General features: G+C 37.6%; 1 protein-coding gene across 1 annotated transcript in view; it reads left to right on the forward strand.

The window, feature by feature from the left end:
• Positions 1–16,368, forward strand: part of OSBPL11 (oxysterol binding protein like 11) — a 94,941-nt gene that overhangs the window by 48,099 nt on the left and 30,474 nt on the right. Inside the window, exons 6-8 of the mRNA XM_032869437.1 lie at positions 2,960–3,161; positions 7,674–7,819; positions 14,302–14,442. Coding sequence (XP_032725328.1) covers positions 2,960–3,161; positions 7,674–7,819; positions 14,302–14,442 — 489 coding nt within the window. The remainder of the gene's footprint in view (positions 1–2,959; positions 3,162–7,673; positions 7,820–14,301; positions 14,443–16,368) is intronic.

Genomic DNA, 16,368 nt, shown 5'->3' on the forward strand with positions numbered 1-16,368 from the left:
CAAAAAAAATTAGAAATCCTGTTTGTGTCTTCTGGGGCCCTGAAATGTTTTCTGTTTACTATGCTGAGACAATTTCAAGTCACAGAGATTCCCTGGTTATATTTTATGTGCTAAGTTTCTTTTCTGTGGTGTCCTAAGTTTCCTTGGTACACTCTCATTTTTCAGTCTGTATCTTGCATTTCTCAAGTAAAAGTACAGATTCTTTTGATGTAACATTTATGAGCAAAAGGGTTTTTTAAGCCTGTTGGGAAGACTATGTGGCCAAACAAGTAATTAAAAAAAAAAAAACCACTTATATAGACAATTTCAAACATAGACAAAAATAGAATAGTTAAATCCTCGATGTTTCCTTATCTCACCATTTCCCTGTTTCTTTTCAAACTGAGTACTAAATAATGTTACTTAATAAAGGTTGTAGTTGTTAGGCTCTAAATATTCCTGAGTTAAATTTGGTAGAGCTAGTGCTCGCTTCGGCAGCACATATACTAAATTTGGTAGAGCTAATAGATACCTATGTAGTGAGTAGCCCCACACAGGTATGTGATTGGAAAGTAGAGGAATATTTTAATTGCCTTTTAAGATAATTGTGGTTATTCTTCTTTGGTGCTGCATGAAAACTTAACAGTAATAGTTTTGTAAATGTTAGATGTAGTTGGAATCTGATATATATCCATGAACTTTTCATGTTCTGTTACATAAAAATCTATTGTCTGTCTTGCACTTGAAACTTTAACCTATGCATGATTTTGTAACACCATGCATTAGTCATTGGAAAATATCATCTCCCAGAGTTAGGCCTGTCTTGCAGATGTTGATCTGTTTTATCAGGCAACCTTGAAAATTGCCATTCATTAACGACCTCACCAATCTCATTAGAAAAGGCTTTCAGTATTGGGAAGTAATCAAGCTTATGGTAACAGATAAAGGTTTTCCAAAGTTCTTTTCATTTTAAAGCTCAGATTTTATAATTGGCAGTAAATACCGTCAGCTTTTTTTGAAGTGACAGGCTTGTTTTTTTTTATTTTTGGAATGTCTACCACATACCTCCAAGTCTCATAATCTATAGTTGCTGACAGTCATTCTGTAAAGGAAAAACACTCCTATGTTTCTCCTCTGCTCTGCTATAACACTCTACAGTTCTGTAATCTGGTCACCAACTGTTGGGGTTTTCCCACTGCCAAGCAATTTTCTATTTCTCTGTGGACACCAGCTGTGTGTCCTGCAGTTTAATTCAGTTTCAACACTGTCTCCCTGAGATCGCATCAGATCCCACAAGACTGTCTCCATTTTAGACACAAGTTGCAAGTTGGTGTTGTCACCTGTGCCTCTGACCAACCTGCTATAAAGAGCTCAGGAACAGACAGATGTAAGAGTTGCATAAGGCCAGATGGGATGGAGGGGGAGAGCATGGAGCTTCCATGCCCTTTCTGGTTATACCATCCTCCTGGTATTCCCAAGTGTTCACCAACCAGAGGCTCTGAACCTCTTCTTTTGGGGTTTTTATGGAGGCTTCATTAGGTACGCATGATTGACTGAATCATTGCCTTTTGGTGATTAATTTATCCTCCAGCCCCGTCTCCTCTCTAGAGGTTGGCAGGTGCAGTTAAACACATATCTGTTGGTTACATATCTAAAGGTGTAATTGTTCAATCAGAGATTATAAATTATTTAACTTTGTATATTTAACTCTAGTAAATATTGCCCAGCTGTTGGCAAGAGTGGTTGTACTATTCATAAATTAGGAAGTTAGTCCTAACATTTGTATCCAAAATACTTTACACACACAAAGCACACACATATATGCATGTGTACATGTGTACATATAGATATCTTTATATCCACACTTTTCATTTAGAAACATTTTTTTTTTTTTTCTGATAAAGGTGAATGTTTGATCCATTGCTATGACCTATGTTTTCAGGGACTATTTCAAGTACTACACACTTGATTTGTTTGGTAGGATATTTGTGTCTCTCTCTCACTAGCCCACTGATGAACTGTGTTAAAATTCATCTGGTACAGTGCCTCTGAAAGCTGAAAGAGTCTCTCCATTATAGAGGTTCTGTGTGAATTATAATAGTGTCTAAAAGATAGGTAATCTGAGAACTGTCTGCTCACCATTGAATAATTAAGCATAATAAATTAAGTTTTTATTTTAAAATACTGGATTGCTTATCAAGCATTGTTATTCTGTTGCTCCCTTAGGAAAAGTGGACAGAGCTCTTGATCAAAGCAGAGTGTATTAAACTCTTTTTAACCTGAAAGTTTATATCCAGTACTTGCTTCATGATCAGGCTAATGGGACCAGAAAGTTAGATTAAAGAAAGCAGGAAAACCATTGTGTTCTCAATGTAGGTTCAAACTGAGCCTGACCAGAGGTGCTGAGAAGAAAGAGGTTAAGAACCCAGATTGGGAACTAATTTTACTTTGTAATGAAATATTTAATGCTGCTATTGAAGATGATCCAGAATTTTTTTTTTTTTAAGATTTTATTTATTTATTTGGCAGAGATCACAAGTAGGCAGAGAGACAGGCAGAGAGAAAGGGGGAGGGAGGCTCCCTGCAGAGCAGAGAGCCCCATGCAGGGCTCGATCCCAGGACCCTGAGACCATGACCCGAGCCGAAGGCAGAGGCTTAAACCACTGAGCCACCCAGGCACCCCAGAATGTTTTTAATGACTTGTACAAATGTATACTGTTAATAAAAGGTTTGTCAAGGCTTTTGAGCTTTGTTGCTTCTCAGGAAAAAATACAGCTGCCAAAGATTACCATCTTTTGCACAATTGATAAGCACTATTAAATGTGCTTATTGAGAATAGCCAAATGTAAAATAGATTTCTAAGCCTAATATATCCTAAAAATGGCTCAGAAGCTGAATATGGTAATTAAAATGGAAACTGTATGTATACATGATACACAGACATCATGAGTAGGACACATGGAACTGTTGTTTTCCTTAGATGATGTCTCATGCTGAAGGACAACAGAGAGATTTAATTAGGCGAATTGAATGCCTTCCTGCTTCTGGCCATCTTAGTTCCTTGGACCAGGATCTCTTAATGCTCAAAGCTACTTCCATGGCAACTATGAACTGCTTAAACGACTGCTTTCATATTCTTCAGTTGCAGCATGCATCACATCAGAAGAGCTCACTGTCTTCAGGTAAGTTATAAATAAAAAGTAAGACTTAACATTAAGGGCCAAAACATGGAAAGATTGTGTTTGTTGTAATTCTAACTCCTAAAAAATCTTAATAAAAAGAAAAAAAAACAATGAGCCTCTTGATTTTTAATTATCACGTTAATGTTAAAGTCTTATTGTGCCTTTTTTCAAATCTAAACTGATTTTTGGCCTAATGTTTAATATAATTGAATTTGGAGACCTCAGTTCTACATGTTGAAAACTGAACTCAAAATCTACGTCTAGTACATTTCTGCTAAAATCGGTCGCATCGTTATTCATCCAGTGGACCTTAATAAAAATATTGGGACCATTTCTTAACTTTTGGTTTAGTCAGCTATTCTTTATATCCATATTGAGCCAGAGATATTCAAGTCTGTCAGTCACTTTTCAGTTTGAAAAATAAGGTATACAGTTAATACTTGAGAGCACTTAAATTCGTTGAAAATAATCTACTGGGGAAAATAAAGTTACTGCATGTGAGGACAAAATACGAGTTTTTCTTTTCTTTTTTTTTTTTTTTTAAGATTTTATTTATTCATTTGACAGACAGAGATCACAAGTAGGCAGAGAGGCAGGCAGAGAGAGAGGAGGAAGCAGGCTCCCTGCTGAGTAGAGAGCCCGATGCGGGGCTCAGTCCCAGGACCGTGGGATCATGACCTGAGCCGAAAGCAGAGGCTTTAACTCACTGAGCCACCCAGGCGCCCCGAGTTTTTCTTTTTAATGAGATGAATAAACTCTTGTTTTTCTTTATTGAGATACAGTTGACACAATATTGTGTGAGTTGAAGGTGTATGGCCTGTTGATTTCATACGTATACATGTTGCAACATGATTACCAAAGCTAACACCTCAGTCTTATCACATAATTATCACTTTTTTGTGGCAAGAATATTAGGATCTAGTCTCTTAGCAACTTTAGAGTATATATTACAGTATTGTTGACTGTATCACAATGGTGTGCATTAGATTTCCAGAATTTGTTCATCTTCTACTTGTAAGTTTGTACCCTTTAATAATTAACATCTCCTCGATTCTCCTATCCCCATTGTTTTTTGTTTCTTAAGAATTTTTTTAAGGTTTTATTTATTCATTTAACAGTGAGAGAGAGTACAAGCACAGAGAGCAGCAGGCAGAGTGGGAGGGAGAAGCAAGCTCTCTCCTGAACCAGGAGCCAGCTGTAGAACTCAATCCCAGGACTCTGGGATCACAACCTGAGCCGAAAGCAACCACTTAACAAACTGAGCCACCCAGGTGTCCCCATCCCCATTGTTTTAATAGTTCAAAACAATTCATTGTTCTCTTACCCAATTAACTCCCCTTGTGAAAGAAATTTTAGAAAGATACTGAGCCTCTGCCCAGGAAAAAGTTTATCATAGTCAGATCTCTTTTTTTTTTTTTTTTAAGATTTTATTGATTGATTTTGAGGGAGTGTGCGCACTTGAGCAAGCGGTGAGGGAGGTGGAAAGAATCCCAAGCAGACTCGTGGGGCATGATCTCATGACCCTGAGATCCTGATCTGAGCCAAAAGCAAGAGTTGGACCCTCAGTGGACTGAGCCACCCAGGCACCCCTACCACAGTCAGATCTGAGTTGATAAAGTATGGCTTCTATCCTCATGTATGCCTACCTAAATCAATATTTCAAGCTAATAAACTATGTTTAATGTCAATTATAGGTATAGGCTAGTAAGTTATGTTTCCCGGAAGGAGCTCATAGTCTACTTTGGAATGAACATGTAAATACTTAACTGTAATATGGAAAGTGGTGTTTACAATGGGAACAAAATACTTTGAGAGAATATATGAATGGACCAATACTTCTGAAAAAGGTCTGGGAAAGGCCTCGAAAAGCTGCAAAAAGCTTAGGGGTGGAGAGAGAGGTGAGGGTGTTCAGAAGAGATGCACTAGCATAAAAGCATACACCTGGGTTGCCTGGATGGCTGAGCTGGTTAAATGTCTGACTCTTGATCTCAGCTCCTGTCTTAATCTCAGGGTTGTTAGTTCAAGCTCCATGCTAGGCTCCACCTGGGCATGGAGCCTACTTAAAAAACTAAAGCAACACACACTCATAAAAAATTTAGGAACTATTATACAATTGAAAAAAGAAATCGTGCACTGTCCTTCCAACCAGAAATTGCCACTGTTAATATTAATACATACCCTGCCAGATTTTCTTTCCTTCTTAATTTTTGTTTGTTTTACCCCATAGTTACTAGAAAACATATATTTTTATCTTATACTTTTTTTTAAAAGATTTTATTTATTTATTTGACAGATAGAGATCACAAGGAGGCAGAGGCAGGCAGAGAGAGAGAGGAGGAAGCAGGCTCCCCGCTGCCGATGCGGGGCTCGATCCCAGGACCCTGAGATCATGACCTGAGCCGAAGGCAGAGGCTTTAATCCACTGAGCCACCCAGGCGCCCTATCTTATACTTTTTAATGTAATATCAAGAATATTTTCCAATTTGTGTCCTGCTTTTGACAGTTTTTGTTGGCTGCATTACATTTCTTTGAAGGGATAGTTCTTTGGTGTACTTAACTCTTCTCCTATGTTGAACATTGGATAAGTTACCTCGAGCTGTGAAATTTGGTTTAATTCTAGTGTTCATAATAATAATGTCAGGAAAATGATAGTTTGTTTTCAGTTGATGCTACTTAATTTTTATAAAGCACATCAGCTAGCACAGTGCTAGATACTAGATGCTTAATACTTGATTAATTAAATGTGTATAATTGTTTTAATTCTTAGAAATTTCATTTATGTAGCTTAATACATAATTATATATATATATTTTTTTTTTTTTAAGATTTTATTTATTTATTTGACACAGAGAGAGAGAGATCACAAGTAGGCAGAGAGGCAGGCGGCGGGGGGGGGGGCGGGGAGTGGGTGGGGGGACAGGCTCCCTGCTGATCCCTGGCTCGATCCCTGGACCCTGGGATCATGACCTAAGCTGAAGGCAGAGGCTTTAACCCACTGAACCACCCAGGTGCCCCCATAATTATATTTTTAAATGATTGCTCCATGATTAGTGAAGCAGGTACAATATAAATTTGCATTTTTTAGTTTAAAAATGCAACAAACTTAAACTCTATAGAAGTGTTTAAAAGTTCTCCCTCGTTACTATGTTTTGGAGCATGGATATTTGGTGGAATTGATAAACTGGTATTGGTGTTTCTTACATAAGTGGTCATTTTCCAAATTAGATCTGTAGAAATATATTCGTCAGTCACTTGAGAATAAAAATATAACTGTGAAAAGAAAAACTGAGTTACCTTTTCACTGAAATTTTGAGATGACACAAGAAATGAAATTTAAGTTTAAATTAGTGTTCGGTCCCATAAGGTCTTAATGTGTGTCATCCAAGGATCATTGATTTAGAGGGGTCCTGAGAGACTAGATGATTGGTTTGATAAAGAGTGTTGTGGTTTCCAGTCAATTGAGCAGTCTCTCAAAACAGATCTCATAAGAGTTAAACATTTTAAGGTAGGAACAAAACATTTTCATTTCTTTGGAATTTTGAAACTGGCCTCTTGAACCTCCCTAGGGCATTTCCTGAGAGACTGGCCTGAGTGGCAAGCCAGGAGGCTCTGGTAGCCTGGTAGGTGCTTAGTAATTTACTCCTGCACTGAAGTCTGGCATTTCAGTATAGACCGAGTAAATTTCCTACTCTTTGTAATTTTTGCTGTAGTAGTCTGAGCATCCCTTATTGTAGTACTGTAATAATCAAGCTTCTGTGAAACCTAGATCAGCCTCTGAAATCAAATGGAACATTTTCCATTATTGATTAGGCATAGAATCCACTTTGTTAAACTAGTTGAGGGTAATAAGAGACATTTGAATCATTAACTGAGAAGATGACAGGTCTCTAAATGTGACCACTTCTTTCTCTAGGTCAGCTATTATTTATTCAGTAGAAAAGCCTTTCAGTTTAAAAGTATATGGACTTTCTTTATTGGATTAAAAAACAAGAGGAAAGGACTTGTATTTGCAATACTTATATTAGATCAAGGTAACCATCTTGAATGGTTAGAAAATTGCTACTGAGAATAACGTTCAGTCCCAAAATGAAGATTTTACCATTTCAAAATCCCAGGCTCCTTCTGTAATTCTGACTCCCTAAAGCCTAATTGCATATTTTTTTATCATTAGGGAGAGGGACAGTGTTTTTTACAGAAGGGGTAGCAAATCAGCTATTTAGGGCAGGAATACATTATGATTTACAGATTTCCCAGAAGACGTTCAGTCCCATTCAGGGTTGATTTTTTTTTTAAAGGTATCTGATTTCAAGTTGCAAGTTGCTGTGTTGTAAAATACCCAATCATGGTTCTCATGCTAATGAGATACAAGTGGCTGCTTTACAGAGTCTCTTAGCAGGTTGAACTGCTTTTAGTCTTGTGGGCTCAAAACAAAATTGTTTAATAAAATCCACATCTGCTGAACTTTCCAGATTATGAGCAAGTTTCAGCGAAAGTTTTCTCTTACTTCATCAGGAACGACAATCGAGTGGTTAGAACCAAAGATACCTTTATCAAACCACTATAAAAATGGAGCTGACCAGCCTTTTGCAACTGAGCAAAGTAAACCACTGGCAGTCCCCGAAGAGCAGTGTGTTGAAGAATCTGGACCATTAGCAAGGGTACGGTAATGTGAAAATATGGTTTTGTTGTAAAAACTAGGACTCAGTAAAAAGGTTCAGTTCCCTTTTTGTTGTCAGGGCATGCTAGTCATCCTCTAACACCAGCATGACATTCTTGAGACTCTAGAAATTGTTTTTTTTATTTAAACAGTACTCGTTTTAGAAGAGATCTGCTGTATAATACTTGTACATGTTGTGTTTTGCAGGTTAAGTTATGTGCCGTTTTTAGTTTGGTCTCACTTTTGCTTGATAAAACTGTATTTAAAAGTTGCAGTTTGCATATTTTTATTTTTCTAGAGAGTTAGCTTACCTAATATAAGATTATTTGCACAGTATTTCTCTCTTACATTTCTTCTTAAATCTTAACATTATTAGATACTTACTATTAAATTTACAAGTTTAAAAATTTACTATTAAGTCTTTTTTGTTTTAAATTCTTTCCCAAACCAGTTTTTTTTGTGTGTTACCCCAATTAGCATGGTCTCAGGGTTTTATAATATTTTTGTATTATTTATTCCACATTTCTCAGAAGCTAAAGAATGTGTTATTCTAGTCATAGTTCCACCACTGTAAAAAATCATATTGATCTTTTGCCTTTTGTGTTATTTTTTAATGATAATCATAATTACATAGATAGTTTTAAGCTCTTTTTACTCGATACTTCTTATAAGTATTATGTCTGGCCCATATAATTAAAACTCTAAATGTTGAAGTAAGCTATTAAATATCTAGGCTCTTTGTTATTTTCTGTTACTATAAATATCACTATGTCATCTTGTTTACTGTTTGTTTGTTTTTTTCTCCTCTTAATTTGGATTATTTCTTTAGGTTATAGTCCCAAGTAGAATTACTGAGTCAAGAGTAATAATGCGCAGCTTATGGTTATTTATATATTAGCAGATTACTTTTTTTTTTTAAGATTTTATTTATTTGGGAGAGAACACACACATAAGCAGGGGTGGGGCAGAGAGAGAGGGACTGTCAGACTCCCCACTGAGCATGAAGCCCAATCCGGGGCTTGATCCCAGGACCCTGGGATCATGACCTGAGCCGAAGGCAGACACTTAACCTACTAAGCCACCCAGGTGTCCCATTAGCAAATTACTTCTTAAAAGTACATGGAGGCGCCTGCATGACTTAGTCGGTTGAACATCTGACTCTTGATTTCATCTCAGGTCATGATCTCAGGGTCATGAGATCAAGTCCCCTGCCTTTGTGCTTAGCCGGGAGTCTACTTGAGATTTTCTCTCTCCCTCTCCGCCCCCCAGATAAATAAATAAATCTTTAAAAAAAAAAAAAAAAGAAGAGAAAGTAGGAAGAAAAAGAAGAAGAAGTACGTGACGCTGAGACTTCCAAAACTGGCCAAGACCTTGGCTTAATGAGGCAGACAATGGCAGCAGTATGGATAGGAGAGAAGAAAAAAAAAATACGAAATGATTTTTTTTTTTTCCTGTAACTTTTTGACCAGCTCATTTCTAGAGTCAAACAGTATTTATTAAGGTGTCCAGTGTATGAGACGTCCAATGTTAGGAATTAGAGGAGACACAAAATCTTGAAGACATAGTTCTTTCACTAGAGAGACTTAACTAATCTGCCTGGAGTCACAATTATATATACCTGGAGACAATGAGAGGATAACATGAAGTAGTGATTTTTTTTTTCATCTTCATTGACATGGTTTAGGCTGTTGGGATATGGCATTCAGAGAAGGAAAGAAAGATGTATTGAGTAGGGTGGAAGAGGAATGCTTTGGAGAGAAAGTGGAATTGGAATCAGGCTTTGAAAGAAGACAGGATTTGAAGAGAAGAAGAGTAGTAGGATAATGTCTATGGAGGAATAGTAGGAGCAGGGATATGAAGGCTTATTGTGAAAACTTGCCTGATGGTTTTGAACCCGGGTCCTGTCATTTACTAACATGTGGACCAATAATTAGCCACTTAGTTTCAATTTTCTCATCTGTAAAGCAGGGATAATAATGGCTTATAAGATTGTTATGAGCATAAAGTGAATATAGCAGAGCACCTGGATTATGGAAAATTTTCATAGGGTGATTGGATTTTACAAATCCAGATGACCATTCATGCTGCATTCTCCGGGGAGTGATAATCCCTGGAGCCACTGCTCATAAAATGCAATGTAAACTGTGCCTCCAAGGAACATAAAATCATATGGAAGAATTTAATCTTACGTAATAGATGATAAAATCATGAGCATGGGGTATGTTTAAGAAGATTGGTATATGATATGACCTAGAATTGAAGTGTCGATAGAAGGCTATGGAGGTAGAAATGAAGAACAAATGAATAGATAATATGCATTTCAAATGAAAATCAGTTGGACTTGTGATTGGTTGTAGGGTTGGATGAAAGATAATTCCCAAGTTTGTGAACCTGAATGACTAGGTAAAATTGTGGTGCCAGTCACAAAGTTAGGAAAATTAGGAGGAAAGAGCCTTTTGAGAGAAAAGATTTGATATGGTTTATGAACGTGGTGACTTCTTTTAAAAGATTTTATTTATTTATTTGACAGAGAGAGACAGCGACAGCAGGAACACAAGCAGGGGGAATAGGAGAGGGAAAGCAGGCCTCCCGCCAAACAGGGAGCCCGATGTGGGGTTTGTCCCAGGAACCTGGGATCATGACCTGAGCTGAAGGCATTCACTTAAGACTGAGCCACCCAGGTGCCCCAACATGTTTACTTTTTAAAGATTGTATTTTTAAGTAATCTTTCTACCCAGTGTGGAGTTCAAACTCACAACCCCAAGATTAAGAGTCAGATGCTATGCCAACTGAGCCAGCCAGGAGCCCCTGAACATGCTGAATTTTATGTTGAGAGGAGGATATATGATTGTAAACATGGTTCATGTTTACAGTGGGTTGGGCCTCTGCCTGCAGCTCAGGTCGTAGTCTCGGGGTCCTGGGATCGAGCCCCGTGTCGGGTTCTCTGCTCAGTGGGGAGCCTGCTTCCCCCTCTATTCTCTCTGCCTGCCTCTCTGCCTACTTGTGATCTCTCTCTCTCTCTCTGTCAAATACATAAATAAAATCTTTTTTTAAAAAAAGCAATTTGCAAGTGAAAGTTACAAACTGTAAGTTAGAAACTTGAACATCTTCACTCTTCTCCATGAGAATACAAAGGATGTTGGGGGTTAGAGCCATGTAAGTTAAAGGTGGGACACAGAGATGGGAAGGAGAAGAACATTGTTATATTTCCAAATTATTTACTTATTTATTTGAGAGGGAAAATATGAGGTGGGCGGTGTCAGAGGGAGGTGCAGATTTCTAGCAGAGCAGGGAGCCCCATGTGGGACTTGATCCCGGAACTCCTGGGATCATGACCTGAGCCGAAGGCAGACACTTAACTGAATGAGCCACCCAGGCGCCCTCCCAATCTTGAAATAGTGAGTAGACCAGATACATCACTGAGTGTAAGTAGAAAGAAAGAAATGCACAGGTACTATTTTTAATTACAAAAACACTACACTCAGGCATATCAGAATAGACCTGGATTTTCTAAAAATACCACACATGACTTCTTGAAATATGAGTGTTAATGCAAGCTGGAGACAGATACCTAGTAGGGGAGATTTTGTTGCCAGGTGATGGAAAAAGTAAATCCTAGTAAGGCTAGAACGAAGCCCACAGTTCCTTTGTGCTCAAGTCAGAAATCAGAAGGACGAAGATGAGGTTAGTATGAATTTGGTGGAATACTGGGGTTTTGCTTTGCCATGCAGTGTCCATATATTATAAATTCCCAGCAACTCAACAGCTCTTGCCACTGTCTGCTAACCATTCTGGGTTTATAGGGCTATTAAACATTCATGCACATTCATTTGAATTGTGGTAATGCTTTTACAAAACTTAAGCTTTTCTTTAGGAAAGGGATGATGACCTCTAAGAAGAGACATTTCGATAAGAAAGGAGAGCTTCCAAGTTCTTCTGTTTACACCAAGATTTAGAATCAGTAATTAATAGAATTCCTCTTTTTTCTATTCCAATAAACAACAAGACTTTTTATAAAAAAAAAAAAAAAAAAGAAGAAGAACTGTACTCCCAAATATTTTTTTCTACCAGATTAGGTTTTCTTTTCTTTTTTTTTTTTTAAGATTTTATTTATTTGTCTGACAGAGATAGAGAGCACAAGTATGCAGAGCGGCAGGCATAAGGAGAAAGAGAAGGAGGCTCTCTGCTAAGCAGGGAACCTGAAGCGGAGCTTGATCCCAGGACCCTGGAACCGTGACCTGAGCTGAAGGCAGTTGCCCAACCAACTGAGCCACCCAGGCTCCCCCTATGTTTTATTTCTTTAATATTATTTCCATTAGAGGAATTCCAAAGTTCAAAGTAAACTTTGTATTAAGTAGTAATGTTAAGGTTATATTTGCATTACTAATCTGTGTCGCAAGTTCTGACTCTGTATGTAATAGTATCTCTTCAGAGGGTTAGAGAACATTATTTAATCAAGACCTAATAGGGCTTTTCTCAACATTTCTCAAATGAGTAATTTGGTATCCATATGTAGAGAGGAGGATGTTCAACTTTTCCCCATTGTATAGTGAATAAACAGTCACAAGTACACTTAAACTTCATTAGACTATATTATACAACTGATTTAGAGTAGGCAACAGAAGTACTTCTTGACAGACTTCCTAGCCTTTGAAAAGGGGGATTTAGAAAGCCTTTGGGGTCTCTCCTTCAGGTTGTAAAAACAGAAGTAATTCTGAATTACATAAACAGAAGTTGTCTGTATGGTCTTAACATGAGGAAATGAGCTAGACCATTAATTAAATTATGAGAATTTGAGCATAGTAGTTTCCTTGGTAAAACGGAAGGGAGAAAAGGAGAAAAAGACAAAAGAATGAGCAAGAACGCATTACTTTTAATGTGTTTCATATTTTGTTTTTAATATTTTTAATATTTGAGAACATTACATTCTTGATTTTATGCCTGATTAGGAATGGTTTTTGCCTAGCTGCAGAGAACAGATGGGCTTCTTATTTGATAGAATTTAATTGTATGAAGAGAAAATCAAAGTCAGAGACAAAATCATTTCCTTTTAAAAATCCTAAGTCTACTGTACTAATGCTCTCTTGCATAAAGGTTAAAAAAGAGGTACCACTGACAGGTGGGACACGACCCCCCTCCCCCATATACACATGAGAGGTGAATAAGATTCTACAGAATCTTGGAATTTGAAACTGTTACTTAAAATTATTTAAATAGAAACAAATTTTTCTTAACCAATTATCTGGAACTAAGACGCTGTTGAAATGACGGTTAAACACTTTCACTTTTTCAAGAAGTTGTTTTATTGATTAATTAAAGAGCTGTGCAGAGAACTTTTTGTGGCATTAAGATGGCATAAGCAAGTGTAGGGTTTCCATACCTGCACCTAGATTTCTCTTCAACCCTGCGGCTTCTTCCAGACATCTCCAGGAATGAGTGGATATCAAAATATAGATTATAGTAGTTAGACTTGATATGTACAGTCGCTTTTACAAATTTTACTTGTATAATTTTAGCTTTATGTTTTTTTAAGATTTTATTTATTTGTCAGAGAGAGTGAACCCAAATAGGGAGAGTGGGAGGCAGAGGGAGAAGCAGGCTCCCCGGCCTGATTCGGGGCTAGATCCAAGGACCCGGAGATCGTGACCTGAACCACAGGCAGCTGCTTAACCAACTAAGCCACCCAGGTGTCCCTAGTTTAAGCTTTTAAAAAGGGCAAACATTGGGGCACCTGGGTGGCTTAATTGGTTAAGCGTCTGCCTTCGGCTCAGGTAATGATCCCAGGGTCCTGGGATTGAGCACCGCATCGGGCTCCCTGCTCAGCAGGAGTCTGTTTGTCCCTCTCCCCCTGCTCCTCCCTGACTCGCGCGCGCGCTCTCTCTCTCTCTCTCTCTCTCTGAAATAAGTAAAATCTTTTAAAAGGTGGGGGGGCAAATATTTTATTCCGAAAGCATCTTCAACTTAAATTACAGGTGTTCGTGGTGTCCCCAAGCAGGTGGGCAGTCCTCAAAGCCTGAGATTCAGATGAGACACTTGACTCTTTTTGAAAAATCCCATGTTTACAAAATATATGTATTTTATTTATTATTTTTATGGCAAAACCACAGTATGTTCAGTGTAAATGATAATGGACTCATTGAAGGAAATCTGTTTCATGGCCAACTGATGGAAGTATATTTTTAGAAAGATTTTTTGCTCATACCCAGATTCACTTAGGCCCAGTATCAATGTTTTCAAGTCTGCTGTTTGTACTTTTCTTCTTCTTTTATTTAATGTGGCTGTGAAATCTGTCCTTTATTTAGCAACGAAGTCTGTCCTATCTGTTGTTTGCAAAGCTTGCTGTTTAATCCAATTTCTGTATTGAAAATAAAGAAAACACAAGAGTCTTCTTGAACAAAGAAACTGAGAGAAAAGAAACTTTTATTCTTAATGGGTATTAATAAGCACTTATAACACTAGACTTTTGCTTTGTTTGACTTCAAGGAACCTGAAGAAATCAGTGCAGATGATGAGGTAGAGGATACATGTGACAACAAGGAGGATGACCTAGGAGCTGTGGAAGAGCAACGTAGTGTCATCCTGCATCTCTTGTCACAGCTGAAGCTGGGCATGGATTTAACGAGAGTAAGTAACGGGATAACTGGCTATGGTGATCAGTAAGTCAGGATGACCTGTTATTATTAATATTGTCAGGTCTTTTTATTCTTTATGAATTGGTTTCTTAATCTCTCTCTTTTTAAAAAGATTTTATTAAGTAATCTCTCTACCTGCATGGAGGCTCGAACTTAACAGCCCCAAGATCCAGGAACTGAGCCAGCCAGGTGCCCCTGGTTTCTGAGTCTCTTGATCAACATTTCTTATTTGATAAAAAATGTGACAGTTATCTTGTGCAGCAGGAAGTCACATGGCAAGTAAACACCTCTAATCTTGTTTCTGTGCAAATAAAAGAGGTCGTTTGGTATACAGAACTAGAGAATCTAAAGGAAAGGATATAATCCCAGAAAATCATGAAAGACTTTGACACGTCTACTTTACTCTTCCCATGTTGTATCGTATATTTTGGGTGTTATCAATAACAGAGGTCAGCAAACATTTTCTGTAAAGGGACAGATAATAAATATTACACACAGGTCTCTGTTGGAACTACTCAGCTTTGCCTTTATAGTATGAAAGCGGCCATAGATAATATGTTGGACTGGGCATGGCTGTGTTCCAACGAAATACTATTTATAAAAACAGAGGCCAGATTTTCCCCAAAGGCCATACTTTGCAGTCCTCTGGTCTGTTGCCTTGTTTACTTTAAAAGTGTGGTCTGAATTAACTAGATACAGGAATTCTTTTACAGTGTACACATACATCAAATCACTTTAAATATCTTACAGTTTTATTTGTTGAAGACTATTTGTCGTCTGAAGACTAGTAGCATCACCATTGCTGGAGAACTTGCTAGAAGTTCAGAGTCTCAGCCCCCAACCCCCAACTTAGAGGACCAGATCTGTATTTTAATAAGATCCCCTTGTGTTCATATGTACATTAAAGTTTGAGAAACACTAGTCTATAGTTTTTAATTTTACATCAGTCTTTTCCAGTTCCAGGCTGTCTAATTAGTGCATCTTCATTTATTCTAGCAGTCAATCTATGGTGTTAATTTGAAAAGGAAATTAGGTTCAAAACCTATGTATGTCAGATATTACTAGTATGGGATTATATATACGTGGCATTAGTGAGGAATTTCAGAATTGACATCAGGACGTATATTTCAAATTAAGGGTTTTGATGTCAGTGAAGGTAGTGAAAGTGACTTAAGTAAAACGTAACTTAAATAGAAAGCATTTTGCCGTTAGCGTTTACTTTGGAGCATCTCAAAATCAAAACACATTTCTTTCTTTACTTGGACTTGCAGTGATTACAGGGGAGTTTAAAAGAAAATGGATTGAATTAAAAGCCTACTAAGAAATAGACATTTTAGGAATTATTAAAGAAACCCATTGGGACGCCTGGGTGGCTCAGTTGGTTAAGCGGCTGCCTTCGGCTCAGGTCATGATCCCAGCGTCCTGGGATCGAGTCCCACATCGGGCTCCTTGCTCGGCAGGGAGCCTGCTTCTCCCTCTGCCTCTGTCTGCCTGTGCTTGCTCGCTCTCTCTCCCTCTGTCTCTGACAAATAAATAAATAAAATCTTTAAAAAAAAAAAAACAAAACCCATTAACCTTTCCTGTTTTATCTAACCTTAATATTTCAACTGGGTGTCATTTCTGTTCTAGAAATATTTTCAATATTAGTGGTTCAGAAAAGACTGTTAGCTGTAAAATCAGTTAAAATGAATAATGGTATTAAAGGTTTGTTTGGTTATTCTGGTGTTTGCTGTCCTTTAGTAGATTTAGGTTTATGAGACATAAAAACAGTATAGGGGTTTATGAGGCATAAGAACATGTGAAAAGAATGTGCTATAATAGTAAGCCAGATGGTAAAGCTTTCTCTAGGCATGATAACTATATATAATACAGCTTCCCGACATTTGTTCTTGTTAATTAGAGATGTAAATACACATAT

Source organism: Lontra canadensis, unplaced genomic scaffold (genome assembly GCF_010015895.1).
Source record: "Lontra canadensis isolate GAN:19392208 unplaced genomic scaffold, GSC_riverotter_1.0 scaffold38, whole genome shotgun sequence".
Taxonomy (NCBI): domain Eukaryota; kingdom Metazoa; phylum Chordata; class Mammalia; order Carnivora; family Mustelidae; genus Lontra; species Lontra canadensis.